General features: G+C 36.3%; 1 protein-coding gene across 1 annotated transcript in view; it reads right to left on the bottom strand.

Annotated features, from left to right (window-relative positions):
- Nucleotides 1-2,709: 2,709 nt before the first annotated feature.
- Nucleotides 2,710-19,481, bottom strand: part of LOC140139479 (TNF receptor-associated factor 2-like) — a 37,523-nt gene continuing 20,751 nt past the window's right edge. The window contains exons 5-10 of the mRNA XM_072161216.1: nucleotides 18,257-18,295; nucleotides 17,343-17,465; nucleotides 16,249-16,371; nucleotides 9,026-9,130; nucleotides 8,236-8,334; nucleotides 2,710-4,049 (exon numbers count right to left, since the gene is read on the bottom strand). Coding sequence (XP_072017317.1) covers nucleotides 3,150-4,049; nucleotides 8,236-8,334; nucleotides 9,026-9,130; nucleotides 16,249-16,371; nucleotides 17,343-17,465; nucleotides 18,257-18,295 — 1,389 coding nt within the window. The 3' untranslated portion in view covers nucleotides 2,710-3,149. The remainder of the gene's footprint in view (nucleotides 4,050-8,235; nucleotides 8,335-9,025; nucleotides 9,131-16,248; nucleotides 16,372-17,342; nucleotides 17,466-18,256; nucleotides 18,296-19,481) is intronic.

Genomic DNA, 19,481 nt, shown 5'->3' with positions numbered 1-19,481 from the left:
AGCATGTGTGAGGATATGATTTGAAAGCTTCCCATCAAGCGTTGCAAAAGTGTTATACATGTACCAGGATTTCAACTACCACTTGGGTGAGCAAATCGCATTGAATTCTATTGAAAATACTTTAAAAACAATGTAATAGGTCCTGTGTCATAAACTGGGGTACTTTGTGTTACATAGTAAAAAATTAAAATGTTTCAAACATTCTACCTACAAGTCTCGTTTGAAGTAGTTCATCCTGCCGAGCTTTTTGACACCTTTTTTTGATGAAAATCGGTTACAAAATGAGTGTGGGCAAAAACAATCACAAACAAGGGGGTATTTACCACCACCCCTCTTTTTTCACATGTACAATCATCAAGCAAGTATTAGTCTTTTAAATAACCTTCTGTATTTATTTACTTGGTTTAGAGGTCTTAGAGTTCATTTAGACATTTCTTTACTAGATTCAAATTTTTAATGGGGGTTTTAGATCAAATTTACAATATGAATCCACGTCCCGTAATCCGCCTCCTCCTATAATCTTGGTCATGCTCCCCACTGACCTGCCTTAGTTAAGGCATCAATATATTTTTACCAAAATATAAATAAACAAAAACTTCTAAAAAAAATCCATTAAAAATGCCCTCTTCTGATAGTTGCATCCGAGTACCATACCGTAAACGTTCGCCTAATGGTGCACCTGGGCTCCTTTGTCTTGGGGTAAATTTCATGTAAAAATAGAGAGCTCCCTCCTCTAAAAATCCCAATAAGAATTAAGGGTATGTGCCCTTATTTACTGGTGGGATTTTTATGAGGGCACTTTTAGTTTGTGTCTAAAATTCCAGTTATGTCAAGGGACCCCATAGCGCCATTAGGAGAACGTTTACGGTAAATACTGCATTAATTACCCTTTCATAATTTTAGTTAAAACACAAATGTTGTAACTTTCAGATATATACAATGTATATTATGTACAAAAAAGTTTACCTAACTGCTTAACAAATTGATACAATAAGAATGCGGCATGCGGAGACTACTACAGACTAACCACAAACAGTCAAAGTCTCAGCATCATCTGATAATGAGGGCTGATCATTCCAAGAAGTGCGAGAGATGAAACTGCTACGACACATACCGCATATTTTTAAGGTCTGTCACGTAAACACAAAGACAAGCAACGCTATATCGTATATATACGCGAAGGCACGTAGCGCTGGTGTGAGACACGCACGATCGGCCCACATGAATATGCAAGAATTCACAGCATACAAAGCACAGGGACTTTGACTGTTGATGGATAGTCTGTGGTGATACAATCTGATCCAACCATCACCTAAGGCAGCAATTGTAAAATAAAATACAATTGAATACCTGAGTGGAAGAAGGGCCCAACTCCATCAAAACTGTATTTGAGATATTAGAAAAAAACTAAATATTTTGAAAAGTTTTATAGGCAGAATGTTTTCCTCTTCAGGGAACCTTTAATACATGAATATACAATATTTCATACATTCAAAATTAAATATGATGTTTCCATGGCAACGGTACAGGTCTTAATACGAACTGGAGTTGGGCCCTTCTTCCACTAATATACTGCAAGTGCCAGTTCCGTAAGCAGATGTGTTATAAATAGCTACAGAAATTTGGCAATTATCCATTAATTGCACAAGTAGAAGCATGTCAAGAAAGTTTATTGTAGTGAAAAGCAGATTTCATGGATGAACAAAATTCCTCTTTAACCCAATATTTGTGGAAAAAGGGCCCAACTCCATGGAGTTGGGCCTTTCTTCCATGAAAACCATGATTAAGTGTACTTGAAAGACTATTTGGAGAGTTGATTTTGGCTCATCTTTCACACACAAGGAAGAACAATCTGTTGGCAATAATATGCTGGGTCTAACTCATTTTTGTAAAAAATTGGAGTTGGGCCCTTCTTCCACTCAGGTATTCAATTATACACCTATAACTTTTTTTCTTCTTGAAACAGTTCATGTAAATGGTCATACAAATTACAAGTGATATTTAACCTACTGTGTCAAGCAATTAAGAAGTACATACAGTAACTTCTTTTTTTTTATAATCCCAACGCATAAACCAGTTACTGGGCTAGTCTAATGAGATATCTGGAATCCTAAAATAAGACTTTGGTAATTTGAAACCTTTTGAAAAGAGTTAACCCAAAGCCAAAACAGTGGGTTCTTTGTAGTCATGATATCAAAGGGTTCATTGACAACACCATTTTTCATTGTTACTTCAACAACTCTTCCTATACCTTTGTACAGGAGCCAACCGTTGTTAATCCGTGATGAATCAACACTTTTAATGTAGCGTATACACGAACGCGAGCGAGACTACGCGTTACACGAGAGTGCGTAAAATTCGGCATGCCTGGAACCTTTGTGCGTATGCAAGCTTACAAGTTGAATTCAGTATTTTTCAGGTAGCGGCTAAACATTGACGTTTTATTCTGTAATTTTATTGCTGATATCAACAGAGAATCATCGAAGTTTTTGTAAGGCTGAGTGGCAATGATTAACTGACATTCCTCATAAAATAATCGTGAATTATATACGATCTTTAATTTCTTTTCGTTGTTGAAAGGGATTCAATCATGTTTCACCGTTGTTCATCACCGATTAACAACTTCAAGCGTCGGCGCTGTTTGCGTGAGTTTATTTCGCTCGGGCAGCTAAAGCTGCCCTCGCTGGAAGTAAACGACGCTGAACGCATCGTTGTTAATCGGTGATGAACAACGGTGAAACATGATTGAATCCCTAATTTCACAATCTTTGACTACCATAGCTGTGTTCACATTGCTGAATCATTGGTGAAAACACCAGTTATTTGTGTAATTTTGCAGGTGCATGTGTATCCAATAGTAGTTCGGAGAGTGGCAGGACTGGAGTATATTGTGTTTACTCTTTTCAAAAGGTTTCAAATTACCAAAGTCTCATTCTTGCTACCAAAGTTATTTTAGGATTCCAGATATCTTATAGACTAGCCCAGTAACTGGTATATTTGTTGGGATAAAAAAATGGAGGTTACTGCATGTACTTCTAAAATGCTTTGCCCATGCCATCTCCATTGAGATAAATGCAAGCACACGCTTCAAGCACAAAATAGTGACAAGCAGAAAGATTTTTTATCTTTGCCATCCTTGGTTTGAATTGTTAACTTTTTTCAAGATCTGACACATCAACAATGACTTTCACAAAGAGGCAGTCATCTTTGACATAGGCAAAGTTGCCATTCTCAAGAAGAGTGAGCGCCACAAACAAAGGGCACCCACTTGCTATGTTCATCTCACTGGTAGGCTTTTTGAAAGAGGAAGATGTGGGGTCTGGACGGAACGTGTCCACGACATGCTCCCTGTTTCCTTGATCTACCATCATGAAGGTCACCTTCTGCCTGAATGGCCAGTGGAGGATATTATCATATCGCCCTTTCATGACAACAAAGAACAGTGACAAGTGAGTGCCTTTGGTGGTGCCATCTCCATTGAGATATACACGAGCGCACATCTTGTAGCCATGGTAACTGGTATAGAATGGTGACGAGTAAAACGATGTTGTTTTGCCGCTCACTGCTTCCTGACGTCGTCTTGCAACTTCTGTTATCTTCCAAACAAGGATCCCACTGTAAGATGTTGATTCCAGAGTCTGGATCTTCATGTCTTGTTCTGCAAAAGTGGCATTCATTGCCATCTCTATCTGATCCTGTGCATGAAGTTTCTGTTGATTTTGATTTACGCTGGCCTGAAGCTGCATGTTATCCTCTTCCAATGCACTTGCCCTTTCTGTAATCGCTTCTACCTTGTAATTCAAACCTTTAACAACTTTCTGGTCAGTTTGATCGCGCTTGTCCAACATTCCATACCTTGAACTCAGTTTGTTCAATTCGTCTCCATATTTCGCAATTTTTTTTTCCAGTTCTTTAATTTTTTCCTCACCTGCTTCCAGATAATTTGATGGTACACCTTGAATGTGCGATACTTTGAGTTGTTTCATCAGGCTTTCCATTTTACCCACAGGACTTTGTTGGTGCTCACTGAAATCCCTGTCACCAGAAATCTAAATTAACAAATAAAAAACAAAAAACATTATAACAAAAATAAAAAAAATAAAAAAAATTATACATCGACAAAGATTCAAAGTTATCAAGAATGTACAAGTCATATAAGATATCGATCAAAGACTTTACCACTAAATGAACGGGTGCTTATGCTAATTAACCAGCTTTTTTAAGCAATTCGTCGTCTGTATTCCATAGTGGGGCGCCGTGAATAAACAACTTTTCGAGAAAATCGGGTTTGAAGAAATGCCAATTTAAAATCGAGTTGTGTAAATCAGACATTCATTATATTTTGTAAATGATGTGAAATTTCTGTAGTAAACTAAATAGATTTTATTGTTATATATTTTTCAAAAGAAATAAATACATACTTTTGCTGGCAAACTGAAAATAAAAAAGCACAAAACTATACGTCACTATGGAAAACAAACAAAACGCAATACCCTAACCTAACGTTAACCTTACGCCACCTCGGTCGCCATGTAATCCCTATGGCGTTACTTTTCGTCGTTTGTATTCCATTGTGGCGTATAGGTCCGATACGTGTACGCCACAATGTTTTTCATTTATGCCGATATTTCATTATTATAAAATGTGTATAAAAAGTGGCGTATGGTCGATACGCCACTATGGAAAACACAAAATGGAATACAGCCGACGAATTATCCAAATTTCATACACTCTTAAATGACGAGAACCAATCAGAGCAAACTTTAGAAAAATATTAACCATGCATTGATTGTAAATAATGCACAGGCCCGCACTCCGGTTTTTTTTGCTGGTTAATGCATTTACATTAATTGTATTTTCCGATATTTTAGTGACAATTTTGGTTTAAAAAATAGCAAAAATCACTGGATTTTTGTCTCGTGTATGAAATAGGTGGCATGCATAATTGCATATGCCACTTGTTGCTTGAGAAATTGTACATACTAATGCACTCTTGTACTGAGATGTTGATGCCCCTAATGCACTCCCCCTATGGGGCTTGAGCATTAAACGCATCAACATCTCAGTACGTGTGCATTAACTTGTACAATTTCAAGTGATACGCATTTATTAACCTACAAACGGTAAACAGGGGTTTGGTGCCACCTAGTCCATAGAAGTGGACTAATTTGACAATTCTGGTTTTAAAAAATAGCAAATATCACTGGACTTTTTTCTCGTGTATGAAATAAACGTGCATTACTTGTTGCTCGAGAAATTGTAAAAAAATAATGCACTTGTACTGAGATGCTGCTGCGTCTAATGCACTCCCCCCGTCAGGACTCGCGCATTAGTCGCAACAACATCTCAGTACGTGTGCATTATTTTGTACAATTTCACTCTCAACAAGTAAGACGCATTCATTAACCTATAATTGGTGCCACCTAGTCAATAGAATTTGACTGATTTGTCTTGGTTCAGTAAAGATGTGATGGAAGTATAACAGTTTGAAAAAGCAATCAGTGTTATTGCTTTTGACAATGCGGTTCTATAACTATGCTATTATTTTATATTATAGACTGGGACCATTTTAGAAAATCTGTGATGCATTCAGCGGGTGTGCGTAAAAGAAGCCAAGCAGCTTGTTTTGCTAAATCTAGTACACTTCAGGGATCAAAAAACACGGGGGCAAAGGGCGATTCGCCCCCAATTTTCCAAAAATAGCCCCCATGGAAAATAGTTGTCAATGGCAAAATACACACATGAGGGCTATTTTCATGGAATCTGTCACAAATAGCCCTCGTAATCAAAAAAGTATTTTGAGGCCTGGTACACTTAATTCAAATATGTTATATGCTAAGTAGTAGTTTGACACCATGACCCTCATAAATTAATTTTACTCCACTTAAACTTTCAAACATGTCAAATTATTAGCTATCCCATGACGTATCATGCTAAATCATGTAAAAACAGTTTTATTTCCTTTGTACAGTATTGAGATTTTCATACATGTACTAATTTATTTATATCAGGTGTGGAACACAGTGGCGGATCTAGAGCAGTCAGGGGGCCCAATTTTAGGAAAAATATAAAATTAAAAAAATGGCCCCCTGATGGAAAGAGCTAAATATGGTCAATCTCTTCAAGAAAGGAGACAAACGAGACCTCAAAACCTACAGACCCATCAGTCTGCTCTTAAATGTGTACAAGCTTTTCACAAGAATCCTAACCAACAGATTGCAAAAACACTCTGGGTAGTAACCAACCCAAAGAGCAAGCAGGGTTCAGAAGTGGCTATTCCACCATGGACCATATACACATCACCAATCAACAGAAGGAAAAATGTCATGAGTATAATCAACCTCTCTGCATGGCCTTTATAGACTATGAAAAGGCATTTGATTCCATTGAAACCCAGTCTGTGTTGGATGCATTACATCAACAAGGAGTAGAAAGTAAATACATAAACCTACTGAGAGATATATACACAAACTGCACAACTACAGTAACTCTTCACAAAGAAAGTGCAAAGATCAACATCAAAAAAGGAGTAAGACAGGGAGATACAATCTTGCCAAAGTTGTTTACAGCATGTCTGGAAAGCATATTCCAATCACTTCAGTGGGACGAAAAGGGTATTACTATCAATGGAGAGAAGTTCAGCCAACTCAGATTTGCGGATGATATAATCATCATAACAGAAAGCCTGGAAGAAATTGAAACCATGCTCAGGGAGCTTGCTGAAGCTACATGTAGTAAGGAATGTGCGATGTATATGCGATGTAAACAGATAGGGGTCAAAGGTCATGTGGGGGTATTAGGGGCTATTTTATGAAAACCTTCTGAATGCTACAACTCTAAGTACATACTATGACCACCAAACCTGCTTAGAACTACTGACCCAAGCTTATTATAGAATTGAAGTAAAATGTTATGTGGAGGTTATTAGGGGTCATTTGGTGAAAATCTTGAAAATGCTATTTCTGCTCTAAATTACATGCTCGGTCCAAAGAACCACTGAACCAAGGCAAGCTCTATAACAGCTGTATACAGATTGTGGTCAAAGCTAGCTTTAACAGTCCGGTCCGACTGCCTGATCAGGAAATACTGCCGAGTCAGGCAGCATGTTGCCTGCGAAGGCAACACAGGCTCATGGTAACCCTTCTGAATTTGACAGACTAAGGACTAAATTGTTCATGTTGATTTTATAAAAGATCGGTGGAAATTTTACTTTGACACACATGAGCTACATGTAAGTTGACAATTTTTCAACAGGCGAAAAAAAATTCCACCAGGAGGAAAATAATTTATAACAAAACAATTTCTAATGGTTTTTAAAAACGTGATTTAAATATGCAAATTACATTTATTTTAACTTAAATTGATGCAAAAATACTGCTGATTGTGCATCCATTGATAATCTTATATATTTTACCTACTTCTTTATAATTACTCTAAATCAAGAAATAACGGTATATTAAAAGATGCTCTATTTGAAATAGAGCATTGCATTGTGGGATACCATGTTGCCTGCGCAGGCAACATGCTGCCTGACTCGGCAGTATTTCCTGATCAGGCCAGGTCGGACCGGACTGTTTAAGTGTAATGTATTTTTTACATTGGTTGGTGTCAAATTTCATCCACACCTTATCACAAAGATGACCAAAGGTGGCATTATCTTTTGGCAATTCTGCTGTTGATTTTGTCATCAATGTGGATAGGTGAAGTTGTCAATAGCTGATAAGTTTTGGTCAAACTATGGTGGTTGGCTCCATGTATGGAAAATTACTATTTATGAGTAGCAGAGTAGGATACATTTTGTATACTGGATTTTAACACATAAGTTTCTCAGTCATCAACCACACCGAGTGGAGTGGTTAGTGTCTTCATGATCATTCCTTCAGGCGACACAAAAATGGCACCATTATGGTTACGTTGATATTAGTAGTTCATTTTGATTGGATTCTACAGGGTGTACCAGAATGATCTATACCGGGAGAGTTGAATTTTGTTACTATGAACTGCATTGCTATTGGTCAACCTATTTACAACCTATTGAAAGTCTTGTAAAATTACTAACCATTCAGGATGAAGTTATTTGGAAAAAGTTCAATGCAGGCAGGACACCCTGTAGTTCAAATTAGAAAATAACAATGAGAAATTTTACACCCACCCAACCAGCCTTGGATTGCCAAAATATTTAAGTTTTAAGTTTCTTTTCCTTGTTTATCTTTCAAATTCAACCAGTACACTCACCTCTGGCTGTGTAGCTGAAGTGTCTTCTTCCTTGTTGTAATTCACAGAAGAAACACCACCATCTCTGGCATCAGTTTCACATGATTCTACAAACATTTGCTGCAAACAAAGTAACAATAAATTAACAATTAATGATTCTCCTGAACACCACAAAATGCTTCAACCCGAGTGCCTCCCATTGAGTGGATAGGCCACCTGAATTACCCAAACCATCTCTCTGGCATAAAGTATTACAGGGCAACTTCAATGATCCACTTGATTTCTCATTGGCTCCAAAGCCACTGAAGGTGTGTTTTTGTTTTGGTTATCCCACCTGATGCACTATTTGCCTTCAACTGCATACCCTTTGGTCAAATCACAAGTTTTACATCATTTCAAAGGGTCATTCAAAACATCTATTTCAACTCTTGTTCGGTTCTGTAAAATTAAGGGCGCCTTCTTTCAACCTCCGCCACCAACACTACCACCACCACTTGGAGACTACAACTTCACTTGGCACCAGACTAATAATTTATCTTTACTCAAGTAAGGCCATAAAAAAGGTTTGTCTCAGAAACATTTGGTCAAAAAGCTATGTGCTATGCAGCTTCTTTTTTTTTATTTGGGGGAAAATAGCCATGTGCTATGTCGGATTTTTTCAATTGCATTTTTGATCCAATATTTTTATCCCATCGCATAGGGCTATGTGGCAATTCCCCAACCCTATATATTTTTTTTCTCCTTTAAAAACTTAGGGTAGGCCAGTTATGTGAATATTACTATTATTTTGCTCTTTTCTGTTTCAAAGTACCTTTGGCTGCAGCGATGAATCATCTTCCCCTCTGTGACGTCTCTTGGTGGTTCCTCCAGTAGGAGCAGCACCTCTGGAATCAGTTTCTTGTTCCACAAACACCTTCTGCACAAAAAAATTAATTAAGAATAATATATACTAGAGGTAAAATTTTAAAATTTGTCCAATTGGGCTTATCGTGAAAACATCTAATTGATAATATATGTGTAGCCCTCTTCTTTTGTTCCATTACCCATTGTATCTCTTTATTCAAAGTCTGATCAACTGTCGATTATATCAAGTAATACGGACAGAGATCAAACTATAGAGGGCTGTAATTTAGAATTTATATATTTTAAACCATCAGCGCTAAACTGAATATATTACACAAGTCTATGCACATTATAATTAAATTTATTTGAATAAATAAATGCAAATTAGTTTGTTTTGTGTCCCTTAAAAGAATGCCTACACTTGAATTAAAGACAGGACGAGGGAGTCGATCTACCTTTGGCCACCCCAATCCAAAAACACTCAACGATCCATGCAAATTAGCTACTAGGCAAGAACCCCCGGGATACTACCCGACCAGGGGAGATTCGCAGCTAACTCGCGGTACTCATTACGTCATGAGGCTGGGAGTGCAAAGGCTTACTGTGACCTACCCATAATGGGGAGTACCAATGGACACTGCATTACTGGGTTCTTCAAATGTCTGCTTATATACATTTGTCTAAGATACAAATGTCATTGTGTTAAAACAGATCGTAGTCCAAACGTCAACAAATTTGTGCAATTTGTATTATTCATGAATCATTTTAATAACAATAGCCACCGGGTGAATACACTCTAGCGAGATTAATTATGCAAGTGAATTAACAACCAAACCACTTTAAATACAGATTTCAATTGATATCAATTCTGTATTGATTTGATTAAATCACTTGTATTTGTCACTAGACTCAAACACAGGCCACATGGGAAGAGTATTACACTGTCTGGAGGTGTTTTATTTTGGGAAAAACTCTCAACTTTTACCAGATAATAAAGTAGCTTTTCCATTTTGTCTTTTGGAAAATGAATAAACCATAACAACAAATGCATTTATTTTGGCTTGCCGTATATAAGCAAGATAAACGGTTCAAAACAGACCATTACCATAGATAATCGATTGTCTTGTTGAGGTATGGTTCACATGTTAGTCGCTCGGAAGGCTCGACCCCTACGGGGTTTCGCCTTTCGAGCAACTAACATGCTCACCATACCTCAACAAAAGACACCAAATTAATCTATGGTAATGGTCTGTTTCTCACCCTTTATCTACTACATTGTACGTAATAAATTGTGGTTGAGGTCAAATATCATGCAGAGGTCATCAAAATCAGAAGCCACCAACAGGGCTACGAAATCACCGGTATCGTGGTACCGGCGTTCCCAGAAAAAAATTCAGAGTCGCAGAAAAAAATCAAGACGGGAAAAATAATCTTTAATATCATTTTTATGAAGCTCTGAAAATATTCTGTAAACACTACCACTTTCGTAATAATTTCTGCTAATTTGGACGATAACTGATAAATAAACTAAACGCCAGTGACAGGAATGAATATAGCATAAGTAGGATTCGTTCCCAAGAAAAGCAGGTTTTTCATTGATTTGCCAAGGAAATAATTTTTTGTTGCATATTGTTTTGGAAAAACTTCAACTGTTCACATCTTTGGAACTAAATTAATGTTCAATAACTAGGATTTTGGGTCCAAAAAAGAAAGAACAAAAAAAATTCAGTCCTTAATAGAGGAGGATCAAAAAAATTCGAGGGTAAAATTCCGGAGTAAAATGTACAAGAAGGCATGTACATTCCAAAAATTTTGCACGCTCCGCGCGCATGAATGTTAAGAGGACTTGTCCAGGAAAATAGACTTATTTTTCAAATTTGTGGCAAAACGCAAAAATCACCAATTTTCTTCATATTGTGTCAATCAATGATACTTTAGGGTGATGTATCAAAAATAACATTTATAGTGACACCAGCTTCTTGTTGCCATGGAAACGGCTAATTGTTCTTTTCCCCTTAAATTGAGTGATTTTGGCAAAATTATGTGTAAAATTTTCTGTCAATTCGATATCATTCTGGAAGAAAGTTAGAGCAGGTTCATTAAAGTTGGTGAGAGTAGAATTTAGGTCAAGGTCTTGTCTGTGTTTCAGGACCAAAATGGGAACTGAGGGCCTTTTGATTTGGGAGATACCACTTTTTCTAAGAGGGGTGTTTTTATTATTTTGAAAAGTACATAAAACCTGTATGGTTGAAACGGTTGTAAGTATCATGCCAACGCTTCCAATTCAACAAGCTTTTGTTTCCTGGAAGATTAAAGTATGCTTTAAGAATGTATAGAAAAAATGGTTTGGGGAAATCATCTGTATGCTCACAGTGTTTCTAGAAATTTCCCTATTTTTACAATCTCTTATTTGTCTATATTGCCTTCATTTGTAATATTAGCATTGGGAAAATTACAATTATTGGAGATTGTAAGCCTAATGTATTGCAAATATAAATATGAGATTACAGAAATATCAAAATGCTGAAAATAGAGTGTTTCTAATAGTATTTTGGTTTTAATCATTCATTTTTAGTTCAAGAAAAATTGGTTCAGGTATAATCTTACTAGTAGAGAACAATTTTGCATAACACAGTATTTTGGTAGCATTTGACAATTTATAAAATATTAATGAATAAAAATTTCTCCAAAAAAGCAGTGTTTCTATTTAAAAAAATTGGAAAATTGCATTTTAAGTGTTTTATATTATCATTATTATTTTTATTATTATTATTTTATTATTATTATTATATTATTATTATTATTATTATTATTATTATTATTATTATTATTATTATTATTATTATTATTATTATTATTATTATTATTGTTGTTGTTGTTGTTGTTGTTGTTGTTGTTGTTGTTGTTGTTGTTGTGTTGTTGTTGTTGTTGTTGTTAGTGTTATTATTATTATTACATTAATTGAATTCGGGAGCAAAAAATCATTTTAATTTACCAAAAGAAATAATGTAACCCCCTAATTTTTGATACCATTATATTTGGTACCAATTTATAGCTATGGGTCTCTCCTCTACCCAGTAATACCAAAATAAGTACAAATATTCCCCACACAATGTTGCTATGATGTCATAATGTGAGGGTGCCCATGAAAAATTGGGAAATTCTGCCCATGTACGGTAGGCAAAATTGAATTCTACAAAAATGCAATTTTCAGTGAATATTCTCCTCAATATAAAAGGAAAAGACACACTTTCAACCTATAACTAACAAGTAAAAAGTCAGTAGCTCTTGGAATAATTTAAGAGCGAAATGAAAATCATTGATTTTACTGTACAAACCAATGGGTGCCTCACCAACCCCTATAGTCATCTTTGACGGTCAGTTCTACCCGGGTAAGATGTTGGGGTAAACATTTTATCACTAAAATGAGCGCAAAGCACTGCAAAAACGGCAGAGCAACACTTAATAAACACTTTAACTTGTACAGTGAAGGTATAGGGATGTTAATTTATAAACACTAAAACACGTTTAGAAATATGAAGAAATATGATAGTGTTTAAAAACACACTATCTTGTGTTAAAAAACATAAACATCTTCATATTTCTAAACGTGTTTTAGTGTTTATAAATTAATATCCCTATACCTTTACTGTACAAGCAAGTGTTTATGAAGTGTTAAAGTGTTTATTAAGTGTTGCTCTGCCGTTTTTGCAGTGAGGATGGATCTACGACTAGCTTAGGTCGTTTGGGCGCAGGCACATGTGTTTTTTATGACGGATAAAAAATGTTAGGAGAGGGGGTTGTTTTTCGTAGTTCTAGCTATAGGGTTAAAGCGGTTTTTAGTAGATAAACGGTCAAAAACTAAAGGTAGATAATTGGTATTTAATGCAAATCTAAATAAATGGTCAAAATATTGAAAATGTGCACATTTTCAGAATTCACCATATAAATTTAATAGGGCATTAATGTCACAGAGCACTCAAACTTTGAGTGTTTTACTCAAAACATTTTATATTTCAAGATTATAACAAAAGTGTTATGAACATTCGGTAGCCTACCCTTGAAGGGAGCACACCACTAAATCAATGCGCCATTTGTGTAACCCGACTGAGTTCCGGTAAAATACAAAAACTTTTTGAGGTATTTGGGCTGCCCTTTAGACAAATGAATCAGAGAGAGTAGCGAATTATATCTCAAATAAAGTGTAAAGCCTATGCGCGAATTTGAGTCGCCAAAAAAGTCGCATTTTTATCATTATCGAGAAAATAAGTCCGCGAAATAGTCTTGAGAGCATATCAAAAACAGTGAGGGCGCTGTTTAGTGCCTCGTACCTGGAAAACGATGTGCAACTTCAGGCTACCCATAAATTGAATCATATGTTAAACTTTCATCGATTTGCAATCGACTGGTTGTCATAAAATATCTCAAAAGGTGCCCAAAAGGCCTCAAAACGAGCAAAAAGACCGGAATTTTTACACATATTTCAAGGGGGGATTAAGCCTATGAGAAACTAATATAGAACTTTCAACTGTAGATATTGTAAATACAATCCAAATATTATTATAATAATGTCAATTTTAGTTGTATGCAGCTATTCATGACAAGTCAATATCAAAGTACGGTTTATTATTATTTCATCATGAACACCATCAGTGTTGCACACATGCGTTTAGCTTTTTACAGATGTAGTACATTTTTTGCCAAAAAATGGCAACACTTACATGCGGAATGGCAACTCTGCTATTTTTTTTGTATATAAATACATTATACAAACTACACTAAACTATTGTACACGATAATAGTACAATTTTATACAAGTATTCTATGCGAGAATCAGCTTTATTATGCACCTAAATCCATTTACAAAATTGAAAGTATGCAACATTTTCTGGCAACACCCCGTTTACCACATGATTTTCCCCAAACTAATTTCTTCCATTTTCAATGTAACAATGTCCCATCAAGTCAATCTTAAAATGACAAATCAAATGAAGCGTTACCATACGGGTTATGAAGCCCAGAAGTTAGGTCTAAATGGGAATATTCAAAATTATCAAAAACACCCCTATTTAAAATAAATGGTATAGCCCAATTCTGACCCCATTCTAATTTGTTATGCAATGTATTTGCTACTAAGCCTTCCATCTATATCGGGAAAATTATAAGAAAATATTGAGAAATTTTATGTATGAGGTACAGTTATTCTAATAAAAGGGTATTTTACTGCTCGAAAGTATGACAATTGGTTAAATTGGCTAATAATGGAAAAAATGTCCGTTACTATGGCAACAAGATATAAATTGTCAAAATAAAACCACCTGTGTTTATATGAGACAAAGGCCTCTTACCACTCAACTTATAAGGAAAATCTATTTTTGGCCGTTGCCACCCAAAAGTCGAATTTCCTGGACAAGTCCTCTTAAGTATTCAATTTTGTAATCTCAAGCTACAAATCAACAAAATGTGCGCACTTTACAATTTGGGTGTAACACTATGACTCCAATGAGTAATAACTCCAAACAGTCATTTTTAGCTAATGACATAGGGGTAGATCCGGGGGGGGAGGGGGCATAAATCCCCCCAATATATTGTTAGGGGATGGTCCATACAATCATCCCCACAAAATTGACGCCTGTATATGGGTTTCTAACCAAAATTAACCCCATATTTGGTCATTTTAAAATAAAAAGGGCCAATTTTTGTGCGCCTCGCGCAAATTAATTCTAAGACTGCACTGGGGCTTTGCCCCTGGACCCCACCTGTTTAATAATTGTGTTCATACTCGCTCCGGCTCCACGCTCACGAGAAAATATTTCAAACAACAGTTCACGTTCCCAGAAAGGAAATTATTTTTCGCTGCCCTGGCCACCAACTTACATTCGCGGCTATTGAGCCACAGTAGCTCTACTTTCAACTCGTAATAGTATAGGCCTATACACTCTCAACTTCTTATTCCTGAGCTTTCCTGCTAGGATGTTGTAAGGTTGTGCAATAGAACTCATTTTAATAAAACCATCAATATTGATCACATGGACTGTGATTGGTGTTCCTTGTACTAAGATTTCATAAAAGGAAATTCACATTCCATATAAGCAGAAGGGGGACACCAGTAACACTTTATATAGTGACCTATTTTAACTCCACTATACAATGCATAGCGTGAGAAGTGACCTAAGCTTAAACGGTTCAGAGCAAGTGTACATGTATGTAGCTGTCATATATAAGTGTTCCGATTTTGGAGTTGCACAATAGCATGGTCTTGTTGTAGGAGGGAGACATATTTTTACACCTTCCATTTATTTATAGTTCTATACCAATAGCAGGACCGCGACACTCCGGCACTTGTTGGAAGACATCTAGTACAGCAGACAGTACATGTACAATGTGATTCTCTCATTTATAATTAGGATTACGTCATTGTCAGAGCTTGTTTATTTGTTCATTAGAATGATTGACAGCGGTGGGCGGACTTATACTCTAAAAATGTGATTCTCTAATAAATTATAGGTCACTAGGTCAATTCGGACAGTCTCTTCCTCAGATCTCTATATGTAGGACTCTATGGTATCTTCTCATTACACGATCGTAGTAAGACTTGGCATGCATTTACGCTTGTAATTGCATGTCTTCAACTGCTGTATAGCATGGTATAGGCAGTTTGTACAGAGTGTCGCTTCTCTATCTTTTTTTTTCTCTGCCAATAGTGATCAACTTATCTTTCTCCCTCCCTTGTACCACTCATGGAGTTGAACTGTTCACATATGACCTGAACTTGTAACTATACACATAATGTATTAAAAACTGTCTTTATGTTAAAAATAATGCAAGCGTCAGTTTGAAGCTTGAACCTACCCACCTCAAGCCTCGACGTATTATCAACGTCGATTCGATGCTGATGATTGAGGTCATACTTTTGCTGACCTTAATCATCTGCATTGAATTGACGTCGATAATATGCAGAGGCTTGAGGTGGGTAGGTTCAAGCTTCAAATTGATGCCAGCATAAAGAGAAAGTTTAAATAAAATGTACAAGATCAAAAATTATGACACTGCAAGATTGCAAAGCATCACCAACTTTCAATCAATTAGTAAAACTGTCACAACATGCCTTTAATTTGGTTATAGGAAAGTCATCAAACCAGCAAACTTAACTATATTACATATATTTTTCTGCTGACAGATAAAAGATACCTTATTAGTTTGCACAACTAAAGTTTCTTCTTCACAGTACCGCCTCTTTGAAGTCCTCCCTCCAGATGCAACAGCAGCAGCCACATCGCCTCTGGGATCAGTCTCACGTTCTGTAAGTGGTCTCTACAGGTTCAATAAAATACAACAATGCTTACATCCAACTGGATGAGCAAGGAGGGAGAATCATGAAATGGTAAATTACACTTACAATGAACAATGATGCCTGCAATGACCTTATAATTAGTGGCGCTCGTTGCTGATCGTTTCAAGTTTCATGAGAATCCATCAATCTTTATTTAGTTCTAATTCAACTCCAGATATCTTGTAAATTCAGGCTTTTTTGTTCAAATTATTTCCATCCAGGTTCATGAAAATCCAACAATCTTTAGTATTTACCACAAATGACCCATGGTATATCTTTAAAATGACCTGGCAAAAATGTCCACTTTGAAATGAATGTATTGAATTATTTCAACCAAGTCTCATGAAAATGGAAATTTTACCCCCGGGGGCCCATAATTATTGTACAGCCCCTTAGGGAAAGTCATCAGACTAGCAAATTAACTATTACATATATTTTTCTGCTGACAGATAAAAGATACCTTAGTTTAGAGGTTTAAACCTTTGATCACAACACAAAAATTTGCGTACCTGGAATTTTCAGTCGACACTTCGACTTTCATCAGCAGACTGGCAACCCAAATTAGAGGTCAGCGACCTTTCGGACACTTGACCCCAAAATTGGATCGTACACTCTAGGTAACTTGTATCGGCCCCGCCTCTGTTCAGTGATGGCTGGTTCAATCCGATATAGATGGCCTCCATCACACCACGCTCAAAATATATGGGTTCCTTGTCCAGAATTTGAACTTTGTCCAAGTCTACATGATGGCCGGGAGACTCAATGTGGATGTGTTGGGAGACCTCAGACGAAGGTCGCTGACCTCTAATTTGGGTTGCCAGTCTGCTGATGAAAGTCGAAGTGTCAACTGAAAATTCCAGGTACGCAAATTTTTGTGTTGTGATCAAAGGTTTAAACCAACTAAACTATGTTTACTACCAACACAGATGAACTTTCATTCTAAAAAAGATACCTTATTAGTTTGCACAACTAAAGTTTCTTCTTCACAGTACCGCCTCTTTGAAGTCCTCCCTCCAGATGCAACAGCAGCAGCCACATCGCCTCTGGGATCAGTCTCACGTTCTGTAAGTGGTCTCTACAGGTTCAATAAAATACAACAATGCTTACATCCAACTGGATGAGCAAGGAGGGAGAATCATGAAATGGTAAATTACACCTCCAATGAACAATGACATCTGATGACCCTGTAATGACCTTATAATTAGTGGCGCGTGTTACTGATCATTTCAAGTTTCATGAGAATCCATCAATGTTTATAAAGTTCTTATTCGACTCCTGATCACCTTGTTAATTCAGGCTTTTTTGTTGAAATTCTAGTATTTCCATCCAGGTTCATGTAAATCCAACAATCTTTATATATTTACCACAAATAACTCATGGTATCTTTAAAATGATCTGGCAAAAATGTTGACTTTGAAACGAATACTGAATTATTTCAACCAAGTCTCATGAAAATCCACAAATCTTCACTTATTTGACCTCAGATAGCTCTTGATAACCTTGAATTACCTTGTAAACCATTTATTCCCATCAAATCACTGTTGGCACCTTTAATTAACTTACTAAAACATGTGGCACCTTCTACAGGAGTTCTCGTGTAATATCTAAAAGCATGGTTTCATGTGTCTCACGTAATTGAGAGAGAGAGTGATCATAATTAGGCGGCAAGATGTGAGAATAAAAAGTATTCCATTTGGCTCCCTTAAAAGTAGCAAAAATGGAACATACATACATGTAGATGAAATATAATTTCAAGTTTCACTCAGGGGCAGATAGAATGGGTGTTTTTAGACAATGGAAACAAGTTAAATCTGTAAATTTTTAAATAAAATCTGAAATATTAAGTAGAAAATGAGTTCTACTTACTTGCATCTCACTTTTGCCATCATGGGACTTCTTGTGACTCTGTAATTACAGTGGGAAAACATGAAACAAAGTTTCTCAATATGTGAAGACAAAAGCAATGTACAGTATTATACTAGCCACATGATCCCTCATGGAGCAGATCACATATTAAACATACAATTTTCTTTAAGTGAACAGTCCATAAGGCCAAAAAAAAATTGTTTGTTTGTCCACGTCCGACCGACCGTGTACTCTGGTCCCGACCGTGTCTTTTTCTTCTTTTTTTTTTATTTTCGTTGAATGTGCTAGTAAAACAGTGGTTAGTATAAATTTAAAGAAAGAAAATGTAAAGAAAATGAACAGTATAACATGCAGAACCATCTCAAGAGTTAAACCAGTAAAGTGCTGTGTGTTTTGACTTATTTACCAGTCTTCAAATTGTCAGTTTCAAGTGCAATATCTGTAAAAAAATATAAAAAATCCGACCTACCGACCCAACTGTTTCATAAGCCTCTATGGACAAACAAACCTTTTTTTTTTTGGCCTAAACAGATGCAAACATGTCAGACAAGGATGTGCATGGCAAAACAATCTGGAAACTTATTTTCATCTCCATGCATATAAAGACAATGTTCAAGCATACGTATATAGCAGAGTATGGATTAAACCATTTTTAATCTCACATTGGATGCTATTTAAAAAATCATGAACTTCTCACTTCACAGGATGCAAAAAAAAAACCACAAACAAATGCATGTATGTTATATGGAATAACAGCTTCACATTGATATTTCACATTGCCAGTAATACCAGCTATATGGTGACAAAATAAAATTACACATCTACTAGTGATTACTGATGTATTACAGCCATGTCAAATCCCGGTGTCAAATCAACTATTTACACAATTTGGGAACTTTTGAATTTAGAACTTGCGATGCAATATTTGCCTGTGAACTGCTGTTGGTCATTTTGTAACATACAAGCCATTTTAAAAGATTGAACATGGCTTTGATAGGCTGTGCAATAATTATCTCATTTATCTGCCCTCGCCCAGGTAAAGAGGGGGCGGGCAAGTAATTTGTGGCATATGGCAAAAGGTGGGCCCAGCAATTTGTGGCAGGTTGAAAGGGGGGGGGGGCAAGAGATTTTTGGCAAGTCAAAAAAAGCGTGAGAGATTTTGGTACTTATTCATGGGGTGCCTTTTGAATAAAATGCTCTAACACAGGTTTAAAACAGTACGGAA

The sequence above is a fragment of the Amphiura filiformis genome, chromosome 18 (genome assembly GCF_039555335.1).
Source record: "Amphiura filiformis chromosome 18, Afil_fr2py, whole genome shotgun sequence".
Classification (NCBI taxonomy): domain Eukaryota; kingdom Metazoa; phylum Echinodermata; class Ophiuroidea; order Amphilepidida; family Amphiuridae; genus Amphiura; species Amphiura filiformis.
Note: the sequence above shows the minus strand (reverse complement) of the source record. Positions and strands in the feature narration are given on the sequence as shown.